This window comes from Gigantopelta aegis, chromosome 6, assembly GCF_016097555.1.
Source record: "Gigantopelta aegis isolate Gae_Host chromosome 6, Gae_host_genome, whole genome shotgun sequence".
In the NCBI taxonomy this organism is placed as follows: domain Eukaryota; kingdom Metazoa; phylum Mollusca; class Gastropoda; order Neomphalida; family Peltospiridae; genus Gigantopelta; species Gigantopelta aegis.
Genome location: NC_054704.1, coordinates 78,374,521 through 78,400,611, shown reverse-complemented (window position 1 = coordinate 78,400,611; position 26,091 = coordinate 78,374,521). Strand labels below are relative to the sequence as shown.

Below are 26,091 nucleotides of genomic sequence, written 5' to 3'. Positions count from 1 at the left end.
AAGGTTATAGAACATCAGGCTTTACCACTGGACTATGTCCCACCCCTACTTTAAAATGTGCTGACATGTTCTTAACCAAACATTTGTTTCATTTTGTTTGTGTGTTTTTTGCAGAAAACATTACAAAGGCTATTACTTGGAGTCACGTCTTCATTTCCGAATCCATGCAATACGACTGCAGTTGAACATTTTGAAAAACAGTGACGGAGACGCAGAGGCTGGTTCTTCTGCCACACAGTCTCCAGACTTGTGTCAAAAATCATTCGACTTTATTGATAGTGTGGACTTGACAGATGGAGAAGAATTTGTTGCAGCGTCATGATTTCTGTGATATTTAGACCAAAAAACAGAAAGACAGACAGACTTAATTTATTATCCAAGATAATCTGCTGTATTCAGGTTTTATTATAGTGTGTGTCTCTGAGTGTTTTTGGTTCTGTGTTTATTTGGTAAACTTTAAAGAAAAAACAATTTTGAATTCATAGTCCACAAAATTGTTATTTTTCTTTACATAACTAAAGACATAAAAGTTTGTTTAATATATTATGAGAATTCAACCAGTCCAAAATATTGTTATTATTCTGTACATAACTGAAATCATATATGTGTGTTTGTGTCAGATTTGTTATTAATAATGTAAAACAGTTTTGAATTCAACTGGACCACATTTTCGCTATTGGTGATTGAAGACATAAAAGGTAGAAATATAGATACCTACATAAATATGTTCTGTGTATCTTTGACATATATATGAAATGAATATTTTGTTGTAGCATTGCCATAGCATGTTATGTGGTGGTATGTTTGCTAAACAGTAAGCTAGAGTAAAAATTGTGAAAACAATTATTGCACATGCTTATAGGGGGCTTGATGGAGTGAAATATACTAAACCAAGTCAAAACTGCTTTCAGTTACATGGTAGTGTTCTATGACAAAAAGAATTGCCTTCTTAAATATGACAAAACCTTGTTTAATAAATGTGTAGAAATATACGTCTTAGCAAATGCTTATCCCTTAATGGCCTAAAATGCTATTTGTATTCTGGATAAAATTCAAATAACAAATTCAGATCTAAAGTAATTGTGCAAGCTTCTTAATAAAATTAAAATTAGGACACCTACCACTCTTAAAAAAATAAGTTCACTAAGAACCTAAACTTATTAATTATTGTCTGATAAGTGTCCATAGTAGAAAGTGTCACTGATGAAACTAATTCACAAGTTTATAATATGCTTTCTTTACTGATTTTAATTTTAAGTTAAGTATACAAATTTTTTTTATAAACAATCATTGGTTTTCCAAACAATTGTTAGCAATATGAAGTAAAGATAAAATGGTACTAAATCTACTTCTGGCAATGGTTTTCTTTGCATTTTTTCTCAACATACAATCTGTTGTGCAATATAAGTTGTAAGTAACATTTTCCAGATTCCCATGTACAAATTCAATGCAATAAATAGCCTTGTCTTGATAAATAGCCTTGTCTTGATAAATAGCCTTGTCTGGATTAATAGCCTTGTCTTGACTGATGTGGGAATTGGCTGTCACTCTGCAGAAGACCTAACTACTGCAATGTTATTGATGATCCACTTGTTTGCATTGTTAAGCCAACATCTATAAAATGTCCTCAGAATCATCTTGCTGATTCAGTAGTTCGTGGGCCTGTTCATTGAATAATTAATTAAAGGGACAAAACCATGAAATATAAGGTTTATGTGATGGAAAGAGCATTATTACATACCAACAGTTAAATAAATAGAATCCACATATTTTTGGAATTACTGAACAATGTCTGGTTTCTTAGTAACAGGTTCTGGTTTAGTTAGGGGTGTATGCACATTTCATCTGTTTTAAAGGAATTGGTTTTGCGATATTAAATAGATCTGTGTTACTTTTTGATAAATGGAGGCTTACGTTTTTTAGCTTGGGAACAACATTTTATTTTATTATTTTCACCATCTCCATTCTTTTTCTTTTAAGTTCTACCTCATTTTTTGTTCTACTTAGGCAAAACTAGTATTTCAACTTTTTTTGTATTGATCTTGTGTGTGCAATCACTACCCATCTGTTGTAGTTATTTGTACCAGACACTTACATATTTACCATCAGGTTTTATTTATCATAATTGGAGGTTTGGTTTTGCCACTTCAATTCTGTAGTGACTTCTGCAAGACAGCAGCACTTTACACTGTGATATAAAACAAACTATTTTTTGTTTTATTTTGTTATGTATTATTTATCAGTACCTAACCTTTGAAACAAATGTGCTTTGCTCAGTGGGTCCAGTTAAGTTTCAAGTCATTTGTTTTCTATGAGTCATGACACTGTTTTATTTTAGCATACCATTATATTATTAAAATATTAGTTTGATAACAAGAGTTTATTTGTTTTACATTTTGTTGATATTTTACTTAGACCTTTCTAAAAAAGATTGTAGAGAAAATTTATTTAATCATTCCTTTCCTTTCCAGAGATAACCGTGTGATAAGATGATTGTGCTCCACAAAAAGTAAAACCAGAAATGTACACTAAAATTAATGACATTGACAAGTAACTAACATTTATTTGTAAGATATACCGCTTTCCCACAATCTATTGCATATCATTTCAAAACTCAAAAGCCTTTGGTCATGGATTTTGAAATCTCTTGACTGGACATGATAGAGGCTCAGGAATTCTAGTAAAATTTTAATTAATCTGTCCTATTTAAGAATGGCATTCACTGTTTTGACAATGTGTTGCAATTTGAAAATCATGATATTTCTATTTTTGTTGGTCATTTCATAAATTCACCCAAGCTAATAGCATACATCACCCACACACATTAAGATTTTTACTTTGTGAGGTAAAGGTGATCAAAGAAAGTAATGTTCTCATGACTTCCCAAGGTGAAATTCTCTCCAGAATTGTCCACACACGAGAGCTATCTGCTCAGCAAAATGTCTCGGCTGATAGCTTTCATGTGTTATAGTCCTTGAAGATATATTTGTCATTTTCTCAATGCTCACAATATCTTAAGTTTTTATTCAGCCATTAATAACATTTTAAATGCAAATAAAATCAAAATATACTAAGAGAAAGAAATAAGGGAACACTTGGTATTGTAGATTTAGATTTAATTCACTTCCAGCTTAGTAATGTCTGTGTATAACACAGAGATGTAATGTGGGAGTGAATGCCAATAATGTGTGATATAGTGTGAGTAACTTCCTGATACCATGGATTAGGGTACTGGTTGCAGTCACTCTCTTCTGTCAATCTTTCTATAATCTCTCTATTTTTTCCCACCAATATATCATTAGCCAAATGCTCAATGCATCTAAATAGTACCGTAATATTTTATATTTCAAACTTGTTGCAAATGACCTACATGTTTTTAATAGCTGTAAAAATATTTGAATTGGTTAAAATTAAAATGTATTTCCTATGTCATCTTACATACCATAAACAAATGTACACATTTAGATTATATACTTTTTTGTTTTCATTAAATACATTTTGTTTTTATTAAATTTATTTTTGTTGTCTACATTTATATTTTCGTTTTTGTTATAAATTTGTGTTGTTGTTAAGATTATTTATTAGATTTGATCAAGGCTGTGTTCAAATATTTATCGCTTTTTATTCATTCGATGGTTGGCTGTATAATATTAATGTTCTGTAATTTATTAATTGTAATATTTAAATGTTCTATAAATACCAGAGTGTTGTATCAAAGTGTATTGCATGTGCAAGATGTGTGTAGTATTTAATTTTAATAAACCATATTGATTATTAAGGGTAGCCATACTTTTCTCATTGCCATAATGAATCCTTATTATCAGTATTCACTGTTATAAGCTATTCTCAGTTTATTGTTCCATATGGGTTAGGACACATCTTTTCATAAATTAAACTGACCTCTCACCAAGTAGATCCCCCCCCTCCCACCACCACCATCCCACCCTCTGGAGGAAAGGTGGGAGAGGTAGTCACGTAACAAGAAGTGGATGCCAAAGACGCAGTGAAAAGTTGTTGTTATTTGATTAGCAGTTGGGATATTCAGACCAGTTCAGTGTTACTGGGGGGTGGGGGTGGGGGTGGGTGGGGGATGGGAATACACTTGGTGATTGGTTAAGTACATGGCATTCATGAAAAGAGAAACTTTTTCTTCATTTATTAAGTTTTCTTCATATTACATTATCAAAAATCTGTTTCAAATGAATTACACTATTAAGAAAGTAATACAGTGAAACACCTCTAAACCGGACGCCCTTGGGACCAAGTAAAAAGTCCAGTTTTAAGAGGTATCCGGTTTAGAGAGCTTCTCTTCTGTACATATATTTAAAAAGGGACCATGAAAAATGTCCTGTTTTGAGGGAATTCCGGTTTACAGAGGGTCCGGTTTTGAGAAGTTTCACTGTACATTGCTTTTTATTTCTAATCTGTACTTTGTCCAATATCAGGAGAGATAATTTTCTATCATTAGACCTCAGTCTCAAAGAAATATATTAATGCGGACAAATTTAATTCACCGATTCATAACCATATCTTGCTTTTGAAATATTTCACACACATTTTATTTCTATATGATAGAGAAAACTTTGTTTTCAAACTTTTAATTAGCATCATTTTCAAATTGTTAGAAAATTGACCAGCAACTTATATTTAACATATTAAAATTGTATAGTGATCACATCACATGCATAGTGACTCGCGATGTGATTCCATACAAAATGTTCCCTGTATAATGTATAATAAATATGATATACACTTTTGTTGCATGCAATATGAAATTCATGGTGATGTGAACTAATATCTTCTGAGGATTGTTAATGTTTTAGTTTTTCTTGTTGTAAATAATACTTGTTAACCTAAATTTGTATTTGTTAGATAGATTTTAATTTTAATTGTTATAAAAATAGTTCCTGTACTGTGTACTTTGTAGGAATAATCAGTATCATATGTTATAGTTGGTCCCAAAATGATAACTTTTGGAAGCAGGAGTAGACAGCAGACGTTATTTTTTAATGCTTCTTGGATTTACCATATATTCTCAAAATAAAACGAATGACTAGAAAGTAGGAACATTAGTCTCAACTAACATTACACTCTGTAATATGTAAAACATTCTATAATCATAATCCTGCATAAATACTAAACAGTATTGTTTATCCCAGCTTAAAAAACTTGTTTCCAACAATATTGTTACATTCTGATTGTTACCAGATTTTTATGTGCACTGGTGTCAAAGATATGGGCCTAGGGGTGTGCAGTTCATTGACTATTGCATAGTGAACATTGGTGCCAATTTGAAAGCGGTCTATAAAAGGATTCATGCATTATGAGCAATTAAAAAAAATATTTTGAAAATGACCTTGATCTTACATTAGGGATCTTTCATGGGATTGGGGCATTTTGGGTTGATAGCAGGATACCCTGATGGAAAATGTCATTCTTTTGACTTGCAAGTCAAAAATAAGTTGTTGTTGCTGTTATAACTTAAGTGCCACTCATTTGCATTTTATGTCATTGGCAATACTCTACATGCAAGTTTTGAATTAGCCACTTCATATGTACAGAATTGTTTTAACAGAAACCTAATAAATTAATGAATCATGTAAATTATTATTATAATTATTATAATTTTTATCACAGTCCCCTTTCCTTTCCATCGGATTTCTTCCCAGTCTGACAGCTCCACATCCCAGTCCTTGTCTCCCCAACTGTAACAGTTGTATGTTTCTCGAGGCCATCTGTGCCACACCGTTACCATTTTCCCATCAACTTTGGTTGTGGGTGTAGTCTGATCACTTCAGAGAGTCCTGTAACCATCTACTATACTTTTCCACTACAAGCAGGGTTTCTGCCAGAGGGTAAAATGGGTATGATGTCATGTTTTTTGTTTTTTGTTTTTTTAAGTTGACCTTTTGACAAAATCCATGACTCTTATCATTACTGTATGATTTTCTTAACCCTAACCATAAACTAACCCATTTTCTCTCTGGGTGAAACCCCTCCATACCCCCTACTCACATTGTAAATATTCAATTTCATGGTGCCATACCCAAAAATTTCTTTCTGGCAAAAACACCGAGAGGTGATCATTATTAGTGACAGGGAGATTGTGTAAATTACTCAAACTTTGTAAATTAGCTGAATCTTTTAAGTTACAGTAACTATGTAAATGACTAAAACTTTCGGGTTATTTAAACTATGTATTGTGTAATTTACCAAGTCATATAAATTGTCAAAACTGTACAAATTATTGAAATCAAATACATACAGCTTGCTGAAACCATATAAAATACCTGATGGAACGTAAATTAGGAACATGAGGTAAATTTTATGACACTTATATCAGGCCAAAAATGAATATATGTTTACAGTTAAGATATTAATCTTTTACTTTCAAACTATTATAATGTTAATTTATGGAGGTTGTTGGACTAGTAGAAATTATAGATAGCTTATTTTCTGACAAATCCTACATTGTCAGATATATTTTACAAATTGTTTTGCACAATCCTAGTCTATCAATGCATTTTTTTCTCAGGCTTAACAACAATAATATATATATATATATATATATATATATATATAGCCATTGTCGGGAAAACACCACATTACTCACTTTTACATTGTTTTAACTTTATTTTTTGGTTGCAATAGTTTTTTGTGTATTTTTTAAATTGTTTTGTTAAAAGCTAATTATTTTATAGTATCTTCTCCAGGTAATGTGTCTGCTCTTGGAAGAAAACTATAAGTTTTGGGTATTAGAGTGAAAGATTAATTTGAATTGTATAGATTTAGCTAATTTTGAGCTATCATTTAAATAAAACTGTTGCATCAACTCACAGAAATGTTTAATAGAATTACATAGTGTAGGTTTTAAAGTATCCTTTTGTTTTAATTTTCTTCAACACCATGGCCTTAGGTCACAATACATGTAAAATTAACCACATTCTCTTGCAATTTTCATATTTATTATCAGTCTAATTTTTTAAAAGTGAAGAGACATTTGTTCATCTCGTCTTAATTTTTAAAAATTATTATCAAGCAATACTTACATGTGTTTTTATTCTTCTTGCCATGTCTTATGCAGCAAAGGGAGATAAATCACTCTGGAGAAGAACCAATAAAAGTATGTGATCCTGTATTAGAGTGTGCTCATCTTACCATTACAGTGGGCTTTTTGCCGTCATAGTATCCAAAAGACACTATATCTTGTATTTATGAGTTGTAAACTTGGAAAAGAAAAATACCTGAACATCCTTTAGTTTACAAGGTGCGACATATTCTGAAAAACTTTGTCCAGCCATTTCAAGGGGAAAATGACATTAACATACAGAGTTGCACAAATAATATAATTTAATTGGATGACAGTGATCTCCATTGTTCACCATTTTAGCTTAACCGGAACCTATTTCCTTACAAAATTTAATGCACCCAATTTCAAAATACAAATTCTCATGCACACTCCAATACAGCATTATTTACTATGTTGATGAGGACCAGTGATTTTACTAGGGTTGTTTGTCCATTTCTGTTATGCATAGTTAACTACTGATTTACTTCTATGTTATAATAATACAAATAATGAGGCTGAATAAATGTTGAGAAGCTTTTATGATGATGTTCTTTCTTTTCTTTTTTAAATGAAATTTTGATTAAAAGTTTTCAAACATTTTGCTTAAGTTTCTAGAGTTGGTGAATATGATAATGCTGTTATTGTTAATTATATATGGATATTTTATGGATTTTACAATACAGCATACCACAATTTGCTCATTTTGAGCTAATTTGATGATCATCACAAAATGAGTAATGATTTGAAATTTGATACGTTGTAGTGCACTGGCTGGAACGAGAAATAGCCCAATGGGTTACCGATGGAGATCCATCCCAGATGGACCGTGCATCAGACAAGTACTTAACAACTGGGCTACATCCCACTCAACCCTTGAATGTAGAAGATAAGAAAATTTGTTGCACCCAGTAGGGGACATGTATTGCTTTAGCAGTACTCTTATAATGCTTGTTAATCATCTGCTATTGGATGTCAAACATTTAGTACTTTGACATTTAGGTAGTCTTCAAGAGGAGACTTGCAACATTTTTCCACTAGTAGCAAGGGATCTTTTAAATATAGAGACAGCATAGAATGACATTTTGCTATACCAGTCATGATGCACTGGCTAGAATGAAAAATAGCCCAATGGGGATCGATCCTAGACTGACCATGTATCATGCAAGCACTTTACCACCCCCTCCCACCAGATGAATGTAATACCAAAATAGTAATAAAACAAAACCACAATTTCCAAATTTGTGTTTAATTATAAATAGTTTTATGTTTTATAAACACCTTGTAAAAACTTCCATGTAACAAATACACACAATAAAACAATATAAAACAGATGCAAAGATTGTATTAAATAAGTACTACCCAACAAATAAGAGACAACAAAATTAGATTAAAATGCTTCCCCAATGTCCATTTTTTAACCCAATATCCATCTAAAAAATAACCCAATTTATATGATACACTGTAAGTTATAATTGTTAGTAAAAATTTCCCTGAATGCCTCAGCAATATTATTATTCTACATGAAATTTCCAGACATGTTAAATAAATACCAAAACAAGTAGGGAGATTTTCGTTAAAAGAAAATTCCAGTACACTAGCTTTTGTTCATGTACATCCATTTGTATGGCACCAATATTACAACACTACCCATGAAATCCACATCCACTCAAAGATGTTATCTATGGCCAATATATAAATGATATAATTCTTTAACATCTGAACGATTTCTTCCCAAAGCTGCAATAAAGCATGGTATTGAAATAGCATATTACTTTTAATACTAGAAACAGTCATTCATAAATTGACATTTTGAATGTGTACCAAAATTTAACATGTCATATTCAGTTCCAAAAACTGATTATGTCATATTTAGTACTCACATTTGATTATATCATATTTATAACCAACAAATTTGCCAATAACATCAATGATTAATATTTTTTCAATACAAAAATATGAAAAATAATGTTCCCAATTTCACCAATTATGCCAACGTTGAAATCACCTCACAAATCAGAGCCTTGTTCATAAGTTTAATCCACAAAAAAGAGATGTTTACAAATTGGTCACAGAGTGGCGGAAGAAAAACCAAAAAGCACTAGTCTCCTGCAGTGGCTTGTAGCAATGTTTACGACACTTCAGCAAGTCTGTCAATACAATACAGTGGACTCTGTCTAAACCTTCTGACTACTGCAGGCGAGATAAACTGTATACGGTATGCAGTGCCTTCACTAATTCATATTTCCTGCCCCTTTGCACATGTAAATGGTCGGAAATAATAAAACAGGAAATAACTTTGATCGAGACAAAATTGGCTGCTTTACGTTTTTGTTTTTCTGTGAGAAATGCCTGGGTTTTGGAGAGTATTTTATGCTTGACAACAATGGTGGAAAGTCGCAGTCATTTTGAGGAATTGATAGCTGATTGAGTTGCAGTTTGGGCTATTTTCCGTTCCAACCAGTGGCCCACAACTGGTTCATCAAAGGCTGTCGTATGTGCTGTCCTGTCTGTGGGAAAGTGCATATAAAAGACCCCTTGCTGTTTATCGGAAAGAGTACTCTATGTGGCGACAGCGGGTTTCCTTTAAAGAAATATGTCAGAATCAATGTGCTCTAGAGGCGTCGTTAAATAAAACAAACTTTACTTTTTTTTGATAGCCGATTGTGACGGCTAATTTGATCATAAATTTGACTGTTATATCAATAACCAAAAATAAAAAATATTGGGATATGAGTTCATTTCCAAACAAAACTGTGGACAATAAAACAAAGTGATGGGAATAATGGCCACAAATGTGTGTTATTGATTTTTTGCGTAATTTTAAACAACATTAACTACTTTAAAAAAAAAAGTTTTAGAAAGCCTTCGAAAATAATACTTGCTCTTTCACGTATAAACATTATTTTATGTACTCATAAAAATTTAAGTGAAAAAATGTGAGTAGAAGTTATACACTTGTACCCACTCAGTGTGATGTTTGTCAAAAATTAATCCAGTAGTTGGAAGGTTTAACTGGATTAAAGGTGGTACTGAAAAAATTAGCTGGTATGTACACAATGTTCAACTGAATATGTCAGCCAAGTTATTGTCATGACAGTTTCCACCAAAAATTCAGATTACATAGAATCTACTGTATATAAATAGAAAAGACCTGAACAAAATGACCTGTCCTGGACAGGCATGCGCTACAACAGCTTGTTCTGAATGTGCACATTAAACACTGACCTGACCTGACCTAACAAAATGAGCCCCCACTGTCATGTCTGTTACTTCAGAAAAAACCCACCCCAAAACAGAGAGTGAGTAAAAAAGTTAAAGTTGTTTTGTTTAATGACAACACTAGAGCACAATGATTTATTAATCATCGGCTATTGCATGTCAGACATTTGTTAATATTGACATAGTCTAGGATAGGAAACCCACTATATTTTTCCATTAGTAGCAAGGAATCTTTTATATGCATCATCCCACAGACAGGATAGCACATACCACAGCCTTTGATATACAAGTTGTGGTGCATTGGCTGGAACAAGAAACAGGCCACATTGGGTCCACGCCACTGATGGGGATCGATCCCAGACCGACCACACATCAGGCGAGCACTTTACCACTCAGAGAAAGAGATGCAAATTCCTCCTTTTTATAATGACCACTACACATCATTCAAACAATATTTTCTGGAGATAGAATCTTGGGCTTGAATCTCGTCCTTGCTAACAAGTTCTTCATTTTGTTGTCCCAGTCAGCCTTGTTTTTGCTGTACAGGTTCAGATATATTCCCAGCACAACGACCAATGCAGACCACAAATATCTGAAAATAAAATGGACACGTCGATACCATGTGGACTGAGATCAAGTCACCGATACAACGCAGTAATTAATAATCAATAATTAAAGTGTGTCAATTTATGCACCATTCTAATTGGTTCAAAATATGTCATATAACTTTTTTTTCACAAAGTGTTTCAATCTAAACATTGTGCAATCCTATTCACATGTGGTAAAGATTATTGTGTTGTAGTAATCAAGGTAAAGATTAGTGTTGTAGTAATCAAGGTAAAGATTACTGTGTTGTAGTAATCAAGGTAAAGATTACCGTGTTGTTGTAATCAAGGTAAAGATTATTGTGTTGTTGTAATCAAGGTAAAGATTATTGTGTTGTTGTAATGTAATCAAGGTAAAGATTATTGTGTTGTAGTAATCAAGGTAAAGATTATTGTGTTGCAGTAATCAAGGTAAAGATTATTGTGTTGTAGTAATCAAGGTAAAGATTATTGTGTTGCAGTAATCAAGGTAAAGATTATTGTGTTGTAGTAATCAAGGTAAAGATTATGGTGTTGTAGTAATCAAGGTAAAGATTATGGTGTTGTAGTAATCAAGGTCCCTAAAATGAGAGAGAAATACATTTCTTTATTAGAACACCTATAGAATAATTGTTTTAAAGGGACATTCCCGAGTTTGCTACATTGTAAGATGTTTCCGACTAATAAAATAGTTCTACGATTAAACTTACATGTTAAATATATTTTCTTGTTTAGAATATCAGTGTATGTATATTTAATTTGTTTCTGGTCATCTTAATATTTGTAAGAAGCCCAAACTGGATTTTGTCTTCAAATAATTTCGTATGTATGAAAAAATATATTTTAGGAAATAAAATGAAATTTAACCTAGTACAGATATTAGAACGATCAGAAACACGTTTAATATACAGCCACTAATATATTATGCAGAAAAATATATTTGATATGTAATTATGATCGTTAAAAGGTCTCTGTTAGTCGATAACATCTTAAAAAGTGTAGCAAACTCAGGAATGTCCCTTTAAGAGAACTGTACTCTAAAGCAATACATGTTCCCTACCAGACTCAAAAACATTTGGTATCTCCTACTTCAAGTAGGGCCTCCACGAGTCCAAAATACTGGACTCGAGTACTTGAGGGTCATACTCGACCCAGTTCTGAGTACCCAACACTTACACTTGATTATAATCGGACTAAGGATTAAAGTGAAATAGCATTATGCATCTTAATTCCAATGCTAAACACGGATGCCAAATGATGCCATTGTATTGCATTTCACACCTTCCACTTGTGTTTTCCTGACATGTCTCATAGCCCTACAATGTAACCAGCGGCAATCATATGGCAAAATAACATAAAAAATTGAATTAAATTAGAGTGCTCTTCCTTGCACGGGTACTCGAGTCCTGTGAATGGACTTGAGAGTCTTGCTAGATTTAGCCCGTTCCCAAGTACTCGAGTGCTTGTGGAGAGCCTAATTTCAAGGGCCATAACTCTGTGAGAAATGGATAAATCACCATGAAAGTCAAACCTAATCTGCACGATAAGGCTATACACAAAATTTCAGCTTAATATCTTGAGGCATAGTGGAAAAAAAGTCTGAAAAACTATATGTGGGACAGATAGACAGACAGAAAGAGTGACTGACTGATAAGACAGACAAAGTAAGCATTAGATTTCTCATTTTGTTTTATATACTCACTGTAATGTAAATGGCTTGGCAAAAAACATGAAAGAAAGAATAATTGTAACAGCTTTTCTGCAAGTAGTTACTGAAATAAATAAAACACTGAATTAATATTTGAAACTAAAGATAATTTATTTTCATATATACATGACAAGTAAAACAAAACATGTTGAATATTCAATCATTGAAAAATATGGAAATAAATTATGCATATATATATATAAGAGCATTATGGTTCTACAATTAATACAAAGCTATTTTGAGTACAAACTGTAATGTTGTTTAATTCCTGTGTATTTAACAACAAATTCAAAACATAGAAGAAACCCACCTCCACCACATATGTAGATGAATTTTACTCAAAAGTGACCCTTTATGTCCAGGTCCCTGCCCCTCGCTCAAGCAAATTTTCTTTTTTTCCCCACCTCTAAACTTTGCTCACCCCCAGCCCTTGCTAAAATTCCTGCACATGCATCTGGTTTCTAGCATCATCCTCATACATACATACATACATACATACATACATACTGACTGACTGACTGACTGACTCACTCCCCAGCACAACCTTCTGTAGAATGACCAGGCACATGTGCAGGGAATGTTTGGTTTTTGAAACCCCCTGCTCCATGCAAATTTTCTTTTTTTCAATATGGTTTCTGACTTGACATCCCTTCCCACCAAATAAAAAGTCACTAACCAAAGTAATGACCATCTCTGCACAATTTTCTGTACATACCTGGTTACCTAACAAGATAAGAGTGAATCTCCTCCCTACCCTACAAAGCCTGAGTGAGAACTGTTCCAACTGATAACATGGGAGAGACAGGAGGCATTGTAATTATTATTTCATGCCTAGTAGGTAATGCTGCAAAATTTATTTTTCTATATATACCTGGTTTAAGTAAAATTGTATTTTTTGGGTGGCTGGTACACGAAACAATTGCCTGTCACCCCTCCCATGTGATCAATCCTCGAACAGCCCTGAGTAAATGTTGAAAGTTTGTATAAAAACCTGTTACAGCCACGAGAGCTCCAAACGTCTTCACCAGAGTGAGGACGATATTCACACCGATGTAACCAGTGATGGAAAATATCACAGCATAGCCATATGTCTCTACAACATGCTGAAAGAAACAAAAAACATATTTCATCAGAAATGATGTGGAGTGATAAATGTTATTTTTTATAATGCTTATAGAACATGTGTTGCATAGTATAGAAACAACAGTTGCAAGGAACTCTATTTAAAAAAAATATATATATAATCAGTAATTTATCCTGGCATTCTGTGGTGCTGAACTTAATCCACATCCCAAAAGCAAGTGGCACTGAAAATTTCCAATGTGATGTTTAAATAATTCGGTAATCGAGTCTGCTCTAATAAACTAATTGAACAATAGTGCATTGCATCATTCAGTGGCCTAAAAATGTCCAAATTATGAATAAATTGCGCTAATTTTTCCAATCCACAAATTTATTTGTGGATAAATCTCTGTATAAATCTCTGTATAAATTACTTAATTCTAGAATGAAAACACTGCAAATACAAACTACAATCAAGAAATGTTTTACATACAAATATGTAATATAAGGTACATAAAACGTTCATTACAACAAATTCATTTATACATGATTGTCTAACAATACTACTACTTTTCACTTTTATCCTAATTTCGTGCTTATATCTAATTAAGATTCAAGCACACTGTCCTGGGAACACACCTCAGCTATCTGGGCTGTCTGTCCAATATTGTGAACTATTATGAAAACAAAATCTGGAAAACAAATTTCAAGGGCCATAACTCTGTCAGAAATGGGTCAACTGCCATCAAAGAAGGAAATGTTTTGTTTAACGACACACTCAACACATTTTATTTATGGTTATATGGCGTCAAACATATGGTTAAGGACCACACAGATATTGAGAGGAAACCTGCTGTCACCACTTCATGGGCTACTCTTTTCAATTAGCAGCAAGGAATGTTTTATATACACTATCCCAGACAGGATGGCACATACCATGGATTTTGATATACCAGTCGTGGTGCACTGGCTGGAACGAGAAATAGCCCAATGGGCCCACCGACGGGAATCAATCCCAGACTGACCGCGCAGCAAGCGAACACTTTACCACTGAGCTATGTCCCGCTCCAATTGCCATCGAAGTCAAACTTGATCTGTAACAGTACATGATAAAGCTATACACAAACTTTCAGCTCACTATCTTGAGGCACTGTGGAAAAAAACATCCGGAAAACTATAAGTGGGACAGACAGACACATAGACAGAAGGACGGAGACAAAACCTATAGTCCGCTCCGGTTGGACTTTAACAAACTAATAAATACATGTATAAGAGTTGTTCCAGGACTGATTACATACAGGTATCATATCCCCTAGCTGTCCAACCAGACAGAACTATAGGTTTTGTTTCCATTCTTCTGTCTGTCCGTCCATTCCACATATAATTTTCCAATGTATGTTTTCACAATGCCTTGAGATATTGTGCTGAAATTGTGTATATAGCTTTATCATGTACTGTTACAGATAAATTTTGACTTTCATGGTTATTTACCCATTTTTGACAAATTTATGACCCTTGAATTTAGGAGATAATATTGGGGGGATAGCGGGGGAAATGTTTATTTCACCTATTACGTCTAAAAATTAACCGCTTTTTGCAGGCCACTATTTCAAGCATTTCTCAAAGAGAAATTCAAACATGAACTTTCAATTTCAATTAATGTTTATGATTAATACATTATTAACCATTGTAGGTTTTTATGACAAAGACAATGAAATGAAACTTACATCCCTACAAAACTGAAATGCTGATACAATGTCACCCATGACGAACATCCCAACTAGAATATAAAGAAAACCTATACCATAAGAATACAGCACCTGAAAGAAAGAAAAAACAAACATACTACAAACATGCATAATTACAGAGTTTATTGTTATTTTAAAATAAATTTGTGAAATCCCAGAACTTTATTTCATAACAGTTCAATTTCTTTATTTTAGCCTCGAGTGCATGGCTCATCGACACAGTTTAATATTTCGGGATGGAAATAACAACAAACAAAATCTGGAAAATGTTCAAGGTCTTCAAAAGTAGTGTGATATAATAAGAAAATTAGATTTTTAAGATAATATAAATCTTATGCTTTAGCCCATGTTTGTCTTCTTCAAAAGATACACTATACCTTTAATTTTGAGACTAACTTCTAGAACCATTTTTCAGTTTGTAGCATTTGCTTCAGTTTTAAAAACCTTTGAATTTTTAATCTAGAACATGAAAAAGTTTTTGGGCAATGCTAAAATTCTGGAAAAATATAAAAAACCCTAGATGATTGTCACTGTTATAAACTTTAATACTGATAAACATGCACTGCTGTGTAATTATTCAGGACGATTACTTCAGACTCCACAAAATATATTTTGAGCTTTGTTACTATGAATTTTTAATCTAGAACATGAAAAAGTTTTAGGCAATGCTAAAATCCTGGAAAAAACTAAAAAAAAACCTAGATGATTGTCACCGCTATAAACTTTAATACTGATAAACATGCATCGCTATGTAAATTATTGAAGACTTCTGCAAATAAGTAAATTTAAATCAAACAAAAGTAACAATGACAGCTTTAAAAAGCACTTTTCTTTTAATACATACTGCTTTAAAGTCATTCAACATAATATTTTCCAAGAAAATTATTTTATTTTTTCTCACCATTTCTGAATTTGTTGCTCCAAACTGCTTTAGTGTTTTTTCCTGAACATTTCCAATAGCTCCATCAGCACAGAGGGCAAGTAGTATGAGAATGACTCCTGAACATACAACAATATAAACAGAAATATATATTTGATATATATTATTCATTATCATACATTAATGTATTGCGAGTGGTCGACAACAACCTAAACTAAGTATAGGACTAAGTTCCACCTGGGGAGCTCTATGTATTTTTTGTTTATGTTAAAATTGTGGATGAAAGTTAAAGTTTTTTTGTTTAACGATGCCATTGGAGCACATTGTTTGTTTGTTTGTTTTTGTTTAACAACACCACTGGAGCACATTGATTAATTAATCATCGGCTATTTGATGGCAAACATATGGTTATTCTGACTCGTAGTCATCAGAGGAAACCCACTACATTCATTTTTTTTTTTTTCATTTCAACTTATTTTCGTGCTTATATCCAATTAAGGTTCAAGCACGCTGTCCTGGGCACACACCTCAGCTATCTGGGCTGTCTGTCCAGGACAGTAGGTTAATTGTTAGTTGGTTAGTAGTTAGTGAGAGAGCAGAGGGTGTAGTGGCCTTACACCTACCCATTGAGCCCTTAAGAACTCGCTCTGGGTTGGAGCCGGTACCGGGCTGCGAACCTGTACCTACCAGCCTGTAGTCCGATGGCTTAACCACTACGCCATCGAGGCCGGTCCCACTACATTTTTCCTAATGCAGCAAGGGATCTTTTATATGCACTTTCCCACAGACAGAAAAGCACATACCATGACCTTTGTCCAGTTGTGATACACTGGTTGGAATGAGAAAAACTCCAATCAGTTGAATGGGTCCACTGAGGTGGTTCGATCCTGCGATGCAAGCATAAGTGCCACAGTAATGGTATTTCCCCCTGTATGTGTAAGAATAGCATATCAGATTCTTTAGTTACTAAGTTTGAGTTATAATTTGTCTCACCGTAAAGGTTGAAGTTAGGCGACACTGTGCTGTCAGCTAAAGTAAACAGTATGAGGCCAAGACTCATACAAACACAAGCAGCAATGTCTATCATGCTGAACTTCTTCCCTGGAGGAAAAAAAACAAAACAAAAAAACCCCACAATTTAGCAATTCTAATGCAATTTCATTAAAACAATTTAATAATAACTGAACTGGAAAAAAGCCCCACATACAAAGCAAAAGCCATATTTTGAGATATCTATCTAAAATCTGTTTAATAATTGAACTTGTTAATTTGTAAAATACATCAAAGAATCAAACAAGGGACCTTTTTCAATCAAAGTTGTAAGCTCTGTACCGGCCTCGGTGGTGCAGTGGTTAAGCCATCAGACTACAGGCTGGTAAGTACAGGGTTCGCAGCTTGGTACAGGTTCCAACCCAGGGGGAGTTCTTAAGTGTTCAGTGGGTAGGTGTAAGGCCACTACACTGTCTTCTCTCTCACTAACCATTAACCAACTAGCAACTAACCCACTGTCCTGGACAGACAGCCCAGATAGCTGAGGTGTGTGCCCAGGACAGCGTGCTTTAACCTTAATTGGATATAAGCACGGAAATAAGATGAAATGAAATGAAATGTAAGCTCTGTGAAAAAGTTGTGCAACACTGAGATTCATGAAGTGTGAAAGTGTCAAACTTATAAATCAGTTCAGCAGCAGATTTACAATTTTCTAGGGAGAACTGCAACTTTAAGGCGCAAACAGCATTTCAAAATAGACTAACATGCAGTTTGTATAACAGTAAAACCCCTCTAAATTTAACACCCACAGGACTACAGGGAACATTTTGTTCAGTATCACGCCGCAATTCACTACACGTTTCATAGATCACTACACAATTTTAAAACATTAAACAATAGTTGCTAATCAATTTTCAGTTGACTAGATATATTGCAAATCAAGATTTGGAAAACAAAATGTTCCCTGGACTAAGTGAAAAGTCTGGTTTTAAGGGGTGTCTGATTTAAAGAGGTTATATTCTGTACTGATATTTAAAAAGGGACTGTTAAAAATGTCCAGTTTTGGACGAAAATCTGGTCCAATTTTGGGTTTTTTACAGGGTATGCTTTTTATAATTATGTATGGCAATTTTCCCTAGAAACATGCAGTCGACCAAGATATTAACCTAAAACAAATCTTCATTATATTCATCCGATTAAAGACTGGATTTTCAGGACACTTTGAAAGTTTAAATGAGTGGAAGCAATCCCCCAGCACCTCTCTGGACCTGCAATTGCAGTTGTATCTGATCTGATGACTTATATACAATTACAGATTTGAAATATTTTACAACGATGACATTATCTTGAATTAATGGATCCACTTTACCTTGTATAAGTATTCCTCCAATAAGAACTGGAATAAGTTTACAGCATTTAAAGATGACCTGTGTTGGATAATTGAGGTATCCTACTGAAGTGTTTGACAAGCCCATCGTCGCAACAGTGAGAAATGCCAACACCCCATATGATTTTAATGGTATTCTGCAAGTAAGACAGAAAATCCTACATGACTGGCTGTTTCGTTAACTTTCGTACCATTCTTGTTTTTAAACACATAGTTCTCAGAGCTCACCCTATCCATTGCCAAATTAACCAATCACTAATTTTTATACAAAGTGGCTACAACATTTAGTCTTTGGCTTATAAAATCTCAAATTAGCCACATTTTAATAATTATCAAACAAATGCTTAACCAAAATCCATTCCTGTATGATATCTAACAAGCAAAACCATAACTTGAATATATTTGTATACGAGTTGTAAGCTAAATGAAACAGACACAAATATAGTATTATAGTTCTTATATATACATGTATATATCTAAGTTTCAAAGAAATTTAATGTCATTTCCAACAATTTGTAATGCTTGACCTTACATAGAAATAACTTATAGGCATACAGAATAGATAAAAATCAGTTTCAAGTGCGTTAATTTCTGTCAATGGTTTAGCTTTAATGTCAAGTCATTCAGCAACCATTCAAAAATCTTTTAATTGATTTCCAACATATGTTGCTGTGTGCTAGAAATTTCAATGTTGTATCAAATGGATGTGTAAGAATATTCAATACTAAGATTTTTAAAGTTTGATACACATCAACTACAACATAAACAATTATAGGATTCTAATAAACTGCATCAATATATTTTATAACTTTAATAATGCACCACACTATTTTCTTTTCAGCACTGGGTTGCATGTTACTCAAGTAATGCACAAATAAGAGAAGCTGACACACTTTACAGTGAAAACTAACTTTCTTGTTCTGTCTTCTTTGAAGTGCAGCTCTGTGACACCAAACACTGTGTAGCAGGCAAACTGAACCAGAGTTAGGTACCAGCCGAATGGACGGAATCCTTCAAGGCGAAATATTAATTCCTGAAGAAAAACAACACTCAGTTAATCTGACACCAATTATATATAAGGTGCCATGTAGCAATATTTTTTTTTAACTTATGCAATTAAAAATGTGCTTTAAAAAAGCAAGAATATTTTTTTCAAAACTGGGATTTATCCAGGTGTTCAGAGTTACGGAACATAGGTCCCTTCCTAAAAGCAATTGGCACCAAAAATTCACCAATTTGATACTCCCATCCCAAGGTTGGTCACTGGCGAAGTCAAAGGCTAAACCTGGGATGGGTGTAAACCTTATGGACAGGGGCACATTAATAGTTCCCGTTCCTGTTCCCGTACCAATTTGATGTGTAAATATTTAAATGTAATTGTGTCTGTTCTGATAAATTAATTTAACAATGGTGCACTGCATCATTCAATGGCCTAAAAACATCCCAAGTATGATTAAATCATGCTAATTTTCCACAGTCCATCGAACATGGGTCGTTGCCGAAATATCCTGCTGGATAGATCCTTGGAACAGAAGTCATTATTTTGATCTCAGATAAACTTCATTTACAATAAAAGTAATAAAACTAATTTGTAATTTTAATATGTAAAATTCTTTACATTATTCCTTGCCTCAGTGGCTTAATGCTCGGCTCACATTTCTGTAGTACTGGCTCCAACCTATTTTGAGTTTTAACGGCTAAACGGGGAGAAGTAAGACCACTATTACACAAACCTCACTTTCACTAACCATTAATCTCCAGTCCCAGACACAATAGCCTGAACAGCTGCTATGTGCCCATGACAGGATTTTTAAACATCAAGTGGGCGTGTGCATGAAAATAAATTTAAAATAAAATGAAAAATTGGAAGTATTTCTCAGCAAAAACTATATAATAACAGGGAAATGTTTGTCAATATTACATTGCAAAAATCACTACACCATATTAAAACATCAAATTGTTGCAATTTAAAACTGAAAATGTTGCCAATCAAAATGTTCGAAACAAAATGCTCCTTGTATTATTATACCTGCATGTATCCATAAATAAGATAAAAGAAGAATGTTGCCACGGTGAGAAGAATGAACTGTGTTGACCGAGACACATTAGAGAGGTTAAAACCGAGCAGGATCATCTCTTCTTTTTTCTGTCTCTCAAGCTGGCTTTCCATTTCTATTGACAGTGTCTTAGATGTAGAACTGTCAAAAAACATAGGTCCTTTCTGTCGCCGTGCAGAGGACTGAACAGTGTTATACATATCCTAGATCTCAGCTGACTTCAGTCGTGGCTCAAGGTCTCGGAAAGATAAATTGTTATTTTCAGCCTTTCACATCATGGTTAGACCATTCCTGAAGTAGTAAAAAGTAGATGTTATTTAAAGGATTACGATCATATAAAATATTGTTCACCTATTATAAAATTTACTAACACCTATTCATACCCCGGCCATCCCAACTCAATTCACCATCCTATAACATATTTTACTAAAGCAAACTCCAAACATAAAGTCTATGGTTCAGTTTAAGTACCATGTGATATTATCAATTCACAAGACATATCACATTCTTAAACATGAAACAGCTTACCATTACATTCTTGCAAACACCTCAAGCGAGCACTCAACCAACTGAGCTAAATCCCGCCCCCTATAGCGCAAACAAATTAAAATATCCGGTTTTATATGTGATAATACAATGGATACTCCTAATTTCATTGTTGTACTTTACTGTTTTATTAATGACAATGCCAACCATTATTATTAATTTTACTTATTCCCAATACTCATTATGACAACTGGTGCTCGATAATGAAGATTCCATTACTCAAGGGTGTAAAAAGTACTCGCCCACTCGCCAAAGGCGAGTAAAAATTCTCACAAACAAGTTGAAAAATGCAATTATCAGTCCGACGAGCAATCTGTCTTGTTCTAACTGACGGTATTTTGTTTTTATTTTATAAATTTTGAATTTTATAAATCTACCGTATATGAAAAAAAACCTGTGAAAAACTGTCTTTATTAGAATATAATTTTTTTTATATATTATTAATATATTATTCTATACACTGGCGTACTAGTATAAATTCTGGCGGGCTAGTAAATTTTAGTTGGTTCTGGTCCGGCAGGCTAGTGAAATATTTTTCATTTCTGTACCCCTGATTACTTGCTTCCGCATTCCTTTCAGCATCATATAGGCGTGATGTCACACCCATTTATAAATAGCATTTATGTCATAAAATTTAAAGGAACATGCATTTTGCTTCCAAAAAGAATCAATCGATGTCAGTGAAATTTTACAAGTATGTAGCCTACGAGCAACTAAACATTGAGAATACTTATCTGCTCTGCTTTAGTTTTTTTGTGAATTTTTTTTTTATGGTGAAACAGTTAAGCACACTTGGGGATTGGGGATTGGATATTTGTCAACTGGAAATTTGTAGGAATGTTGTAATTGAAATGTAGGGAAGATATCAATGAGGCTATTATGCATGTTAAGCAGGAGCAGGGATATAGATTTTGGCTATAGCATGGAAGTTCGATGCTTGTGAGCAAATGGATAACTGAGAGGATATAAATGGTTAGGTGTATAAACTCAAAGATATTCTTGTAATATGTAATTGCTATTGTCTAAAATATGCTTGTATTATATGGATCTGGTTATTTGCACTTTAGCAATTTGGGTGTTGTGTATACACTGTTGTAATATCCACTGGGTATTACTTTAGGCTTCCTGTTATAATTCAAATTAATATTTGGTAAGGATAGATGAGCAATAGCCAAACGGCGTAAAAATGGTTTGTGGGTATATCCAACATTTTTATTCTTAGGTTATTCTATGCCTTTCTGAGGTAAAATTACACATGTACCGTATATGTGGTATAGAATGTAAATTGATCACATGGGTTTGACGTTTTACTAGTAATGCCAGCTTATAATGATTTTAACATTACAGAAAGCATCTTAATATCTGGTATAATGTGCCATCAGTTCATGGTATTAGAAATTTATCCATACACATACTCAAGTGCTTAGGTTTTCTTGGGAGTTTTGAAATTTTTAAATTTAACACAGGTATTGGAACTGGAATTTCCATATATATATATATATATATATATATATATATATATATATATATATATATATATTTGTTTTTATTATTATTATATTTTCTATCTTACAGATATCTTATCACTAAAATGGCAGAAGACTATTTGTTGGACATCACTGTATCAGAGGAGGACCAGCTATCCCTCTTCGAAAATTCCTTGCCGGACAACTGCAGGAAGAATCGACAAAGAGAGGATAGCATGGATCCCAGGCAGAATCATGTGCCCTGTCGAAGCATGCGAAAGAATGGGGAAGATTAAGAAGAGACGAAACTTCCTGCAGCACTGGGTGGAGGTGCATCAGAAGCAGTGCCGGTATTTCCGGTGCACGGAGTGTTCCACGAAGATGAAGTGGGCAAATGACCTGACAAGACATCTTCGGAGAGCACATTCCCAGGAAACTACAAACTTGCCATTCCTGGTTGAGTGGCTCCCGAACTCTGGGTACATAACCCTGGAGCACTCCTGCCTCCGGTCATCCAAGCAACTGAACCCAAGATGCCACCCCCAGTGCCAACAGTGGCTATAGCCCCACCATCAACTGTCATGACTTCACCATCATCGTCAAAGGCTTCACCGTCATCAACCACAACTTTGCCATCCTCATCTATAATCCCACCATCGACTATCACAACATCCTTGTCTACAGCACCAGCTGACTCTTCTGTCGTACCAAACCTTTTCAACTCCCTGTTGACAGAGTTTGAGGCACTGCAGCCAGACCTGACGCCTGAAACATCAACAACTGAAACAACAATAACTCCAGTGGGGATCGATCTGCCCGAGTTAATCCTGCCGGAGACGCCTTCCGCGTCCAAATTGAAGTTACACCAATATATTGAATGGACACAAACCTACATTACCAGGCTGCAAGAACTCAGGTGCACTGCCACGGTCCACTTACAAGAGCTGCAGGAGGGGGAAGAGTGGCAGTGCCTTGAGTCGCGGTTGGACGAGGAAAGGAAGCAGCGCCGGATAACCGATCAAGAGAACCGGTCTTTAACAGGCCAGTTGGCGGAGATGCGACCTCTCAACATCCCCGGCAGCATCGACCCAAATTTTACCAATAGGGACGACAGAAGAGACAGGTGCCCAGCCAAGAAAAGGAAGTTAGAAGAAGAGTGACTTGTATTATATATATATATATATATATATATATGTGTTTCATAGCGTTAAAAACCCATATTATATTTTTAAGCCCATTGTTTTGTAAACAATGGATCATTTGGAAAGGGGGTGGATATATATATATATATATATATATATATATATATATAGATAGATAGAAATATTGATATACGCAGTTATTCTTTGGTTCATAATGCCTTTCGCGTGTGATTGAAAGATTTCTTTGGCTTGGAATGCCATTTGTATGTGGCTGGAAGATTTCTTTGGCTTGGAATGCCATACACGCATGTGTTTGAATATCTATGAAATGTTTATCCAAATATATTGACTTTATCGTTCACCACATTACCACTGTGATTAACATATGTGCTTGAGAACTCTTAAGGTTAATATTTTAACATTTTATTAACTGCTGTGCTGAAAGCACGTATACATGGACATATGGACATAGTGGTGGTGGACTGCATTTCTTGTAGTAGTACATATGTAGATGTTTATGAGAATGTTGATGCATTTACTATATTTGTTGTATTAAATAATGTATATATAGTACATTGAAATACTTGCATTAAGGCTACACATGTATCAATGTGTGGTGTACGATTTGGCTGTTCTTGGTGGAATATTCTTTAACATTATAATATTGCCACGATGAAGCCTGAATGAACTTTAACTATCTACAAATTTTCTGGGGGGTTTTGCTGTAAACTAAACACATTGATGTGGAAATTTATAATTTATAATTCATAATAATATTAAACTTTCTGCATCATTTTTTTTTTTTTTTACCAATGTTAGTCACACTGGGTCTTAAGAAGGGGGGTGTGTGATGGGAATTATATTTGTTTGTGGTTATTACAATTGTTATTGTGTTTGGCAATGCTGGCCAACACGTGTATAACATTTAGTCTGCGAAATAGTATGATTGTTGATGACGTCGTCTTCACGTGCAAGGGGAACCGATGATCGGGCACCCCGAAGCCGTATTTCAGTGTTCGGATCTGTTAAAAATGGGACTGGACTGGACTGTTGGACAGAGTGGACGTACCCAAAGCGGGGTTGTAACACGAACTGACCTGTCAAACCCGAGGGTGACGTTGACAGCAGACGATAACATTCTGACTCGGTAGGTAATGGTGGCTTTGGGGGTGGACTTTATATTTAGCTAATTTAATGACTGTATAGTATAATTATTGACAGAAAAATATCCGCCCGGTCCCCCCTTCCCCTAACCTTAACTCCAACCCTAGCACTAACCCCAGCCATAACCCCAACCCTAACCCTAACCCTTAACCCTAACTAAAAATAATAATGGAGGGGACCGGGCGGATATTATACCATAGTTTATTATTAATATTATTACTACAATACACGACTGGGGTAAATCCTACAGAAAATCAGAATCCTATTGCCTGGATGAAAAAGTATCCATGCCCCCAATTGAGAAACGGGTCTAGATAAGCAGGGGTTCAGTACAATATATGTAAATAGGCTCCTGGGAAAAACTCAAATTTCCGACACGTTACTACTGCAAATGGATTTGATTAGCCAATCAAATTTTGCAAATAAATGTTGAGTGAATTAGAATTAGTTTTACAGATCATTTATTACAAAGGAATTCAGCTGCCACTTAAATGTGCACTATGAGAAACAGGATACTACAAAACATATATTTCTGAAAAAAATATTTGTAAGAAATTAAAGAACAATGCAATATTGGGAAAAACAAGATGATAATCTAATCTGCATCTTTAATGTAAAAAAAATATTCCTGAGATTGCTACTTTAACGCTACGTGGGTCTTAACGTGTCACTGACACTGGACCTTTTTAATCGTTATGACACAGTAACTTCATCATTAACTTTAGCTGGTTACCAACAATAATAGCTGTATCTCTAATCGCTCAGTTATGACCCCAAGTGGATATAGACTAATTAACAAACATAGTACATAATTACAGCAACGACGACGACATCGATAGTTGAAACATCACTCGGTATTTTTCGCCGTTTGTGTCGGAAGTTCTCGGAATAACTCGGGTTTTTTCCCCTCTCTCTCCCCAACACCCTTCTTGTTTTATATATTAATAAAAGAATCAATCAAAATTAAAAATAAACATTACAAAGGTAATGCAACTTTTAAATTTACTTATTTATTCTTAGTTTGGAGAATCTTTGAACGAAAGCTGGATTCAACACTAAAACAAACTGT

General features: G+C 34.2%; 2 protein-coding genes across 7 annotated transcripts in view; one reads left to right on the top strand and one right to left on the bottom strand.

Annotated features, from left to right (window-relative positions):
• The window catches only part of LOC121374221 (tetratricopeptide repeat protein 39B-like), a 60,723-nt gene extending 53,116 nt beyond the window's left edge, over positions 1–7,607 (top strand). For both annotated transcript variants that reach the window (XM_041501217.1, XM_041501218.1), the window contains one exon: positions 115–7,607. In XM_041501217.1, coding sequence (XP_041357151.1) covers positions 115–322 — 208 coding nt within the window. In that variant the 3' untranslated portion in view covers positions 323–7,607. The remainder of the gene's footprint in view (positions 1–114) is intronic.
• Positions 7,608–8,299: 692 nt separating this feature from the next.
• LOC121374957 (adenosine 3'-phospho 5'-phosphosulfate transporter 2-like) lies at positions 8,300–26,072 on the bottom strand. Of its 5 annotated transcripts, none has more exons than XM_041502104.1 (10): positions 25,839–26,072; positions 20,677–20,995; positions 19,559–19,680; positions 18,630–18,784; positions 17,264–17,371; positions 16,292–16,389; positions 15,370–15,462; positions 13,572–13,683; positions 12,575–12,644; positions 8,300–10,880 (listed from the first exon to the last, which is right to left on the bottom strand). In XM_041502104.1, the coding sequence occupies exons 2-10, from the start codon at positions 20,902–20,904 to the stop codon at positions 10,733–10,735; spliced, it is 1,134 nt and encodes a 377-aa protein (XP_041358038.1). In that variant the 5' UTR covers positions 20,905–20,995; positions 25,839–26,072; the 3' UTR covers positions 8,300–10,732. The 5 variants fall into 5 exon arrangements, with proteins under 5 accessions (XP_041358038.1, XP_041358039.1, XP_041358037.1 ...); XM_041502105.1 differs by having other exon boundaries at positions 25,705–25,899; XM_041502103.1 differs by having other exon boundaries at positions 25,756–25,899.
• Positions 26,073–26,091: the final 19 nt, after the last annotated feature.

Excerpts from the sequence above, each read along its gene's own strand:
- LOC121374957 (XM_041502104.1), bottom strand. The coding sequence starts at position 20,904 with ATGTATAACACTGTTCAGTCCTCTGCACGGCGACAGAAAGGACCTATG. Across the intron at positions 16,390-17,263 it reads GCCTAACTTCAACCTTTACG|GAGTCATTCTCATACTACTT; the intron begins GTGAGACAAATT and ends TTGTATGTTCAG. Across the intron at positions 15,463-16,291 it reads GAGCAACAAATTCAGAAATG|GTGCTGTATTCTTATGGTAT; the intron begins GTGAGAAAAAAT and ends TCTTTCTTTCAG.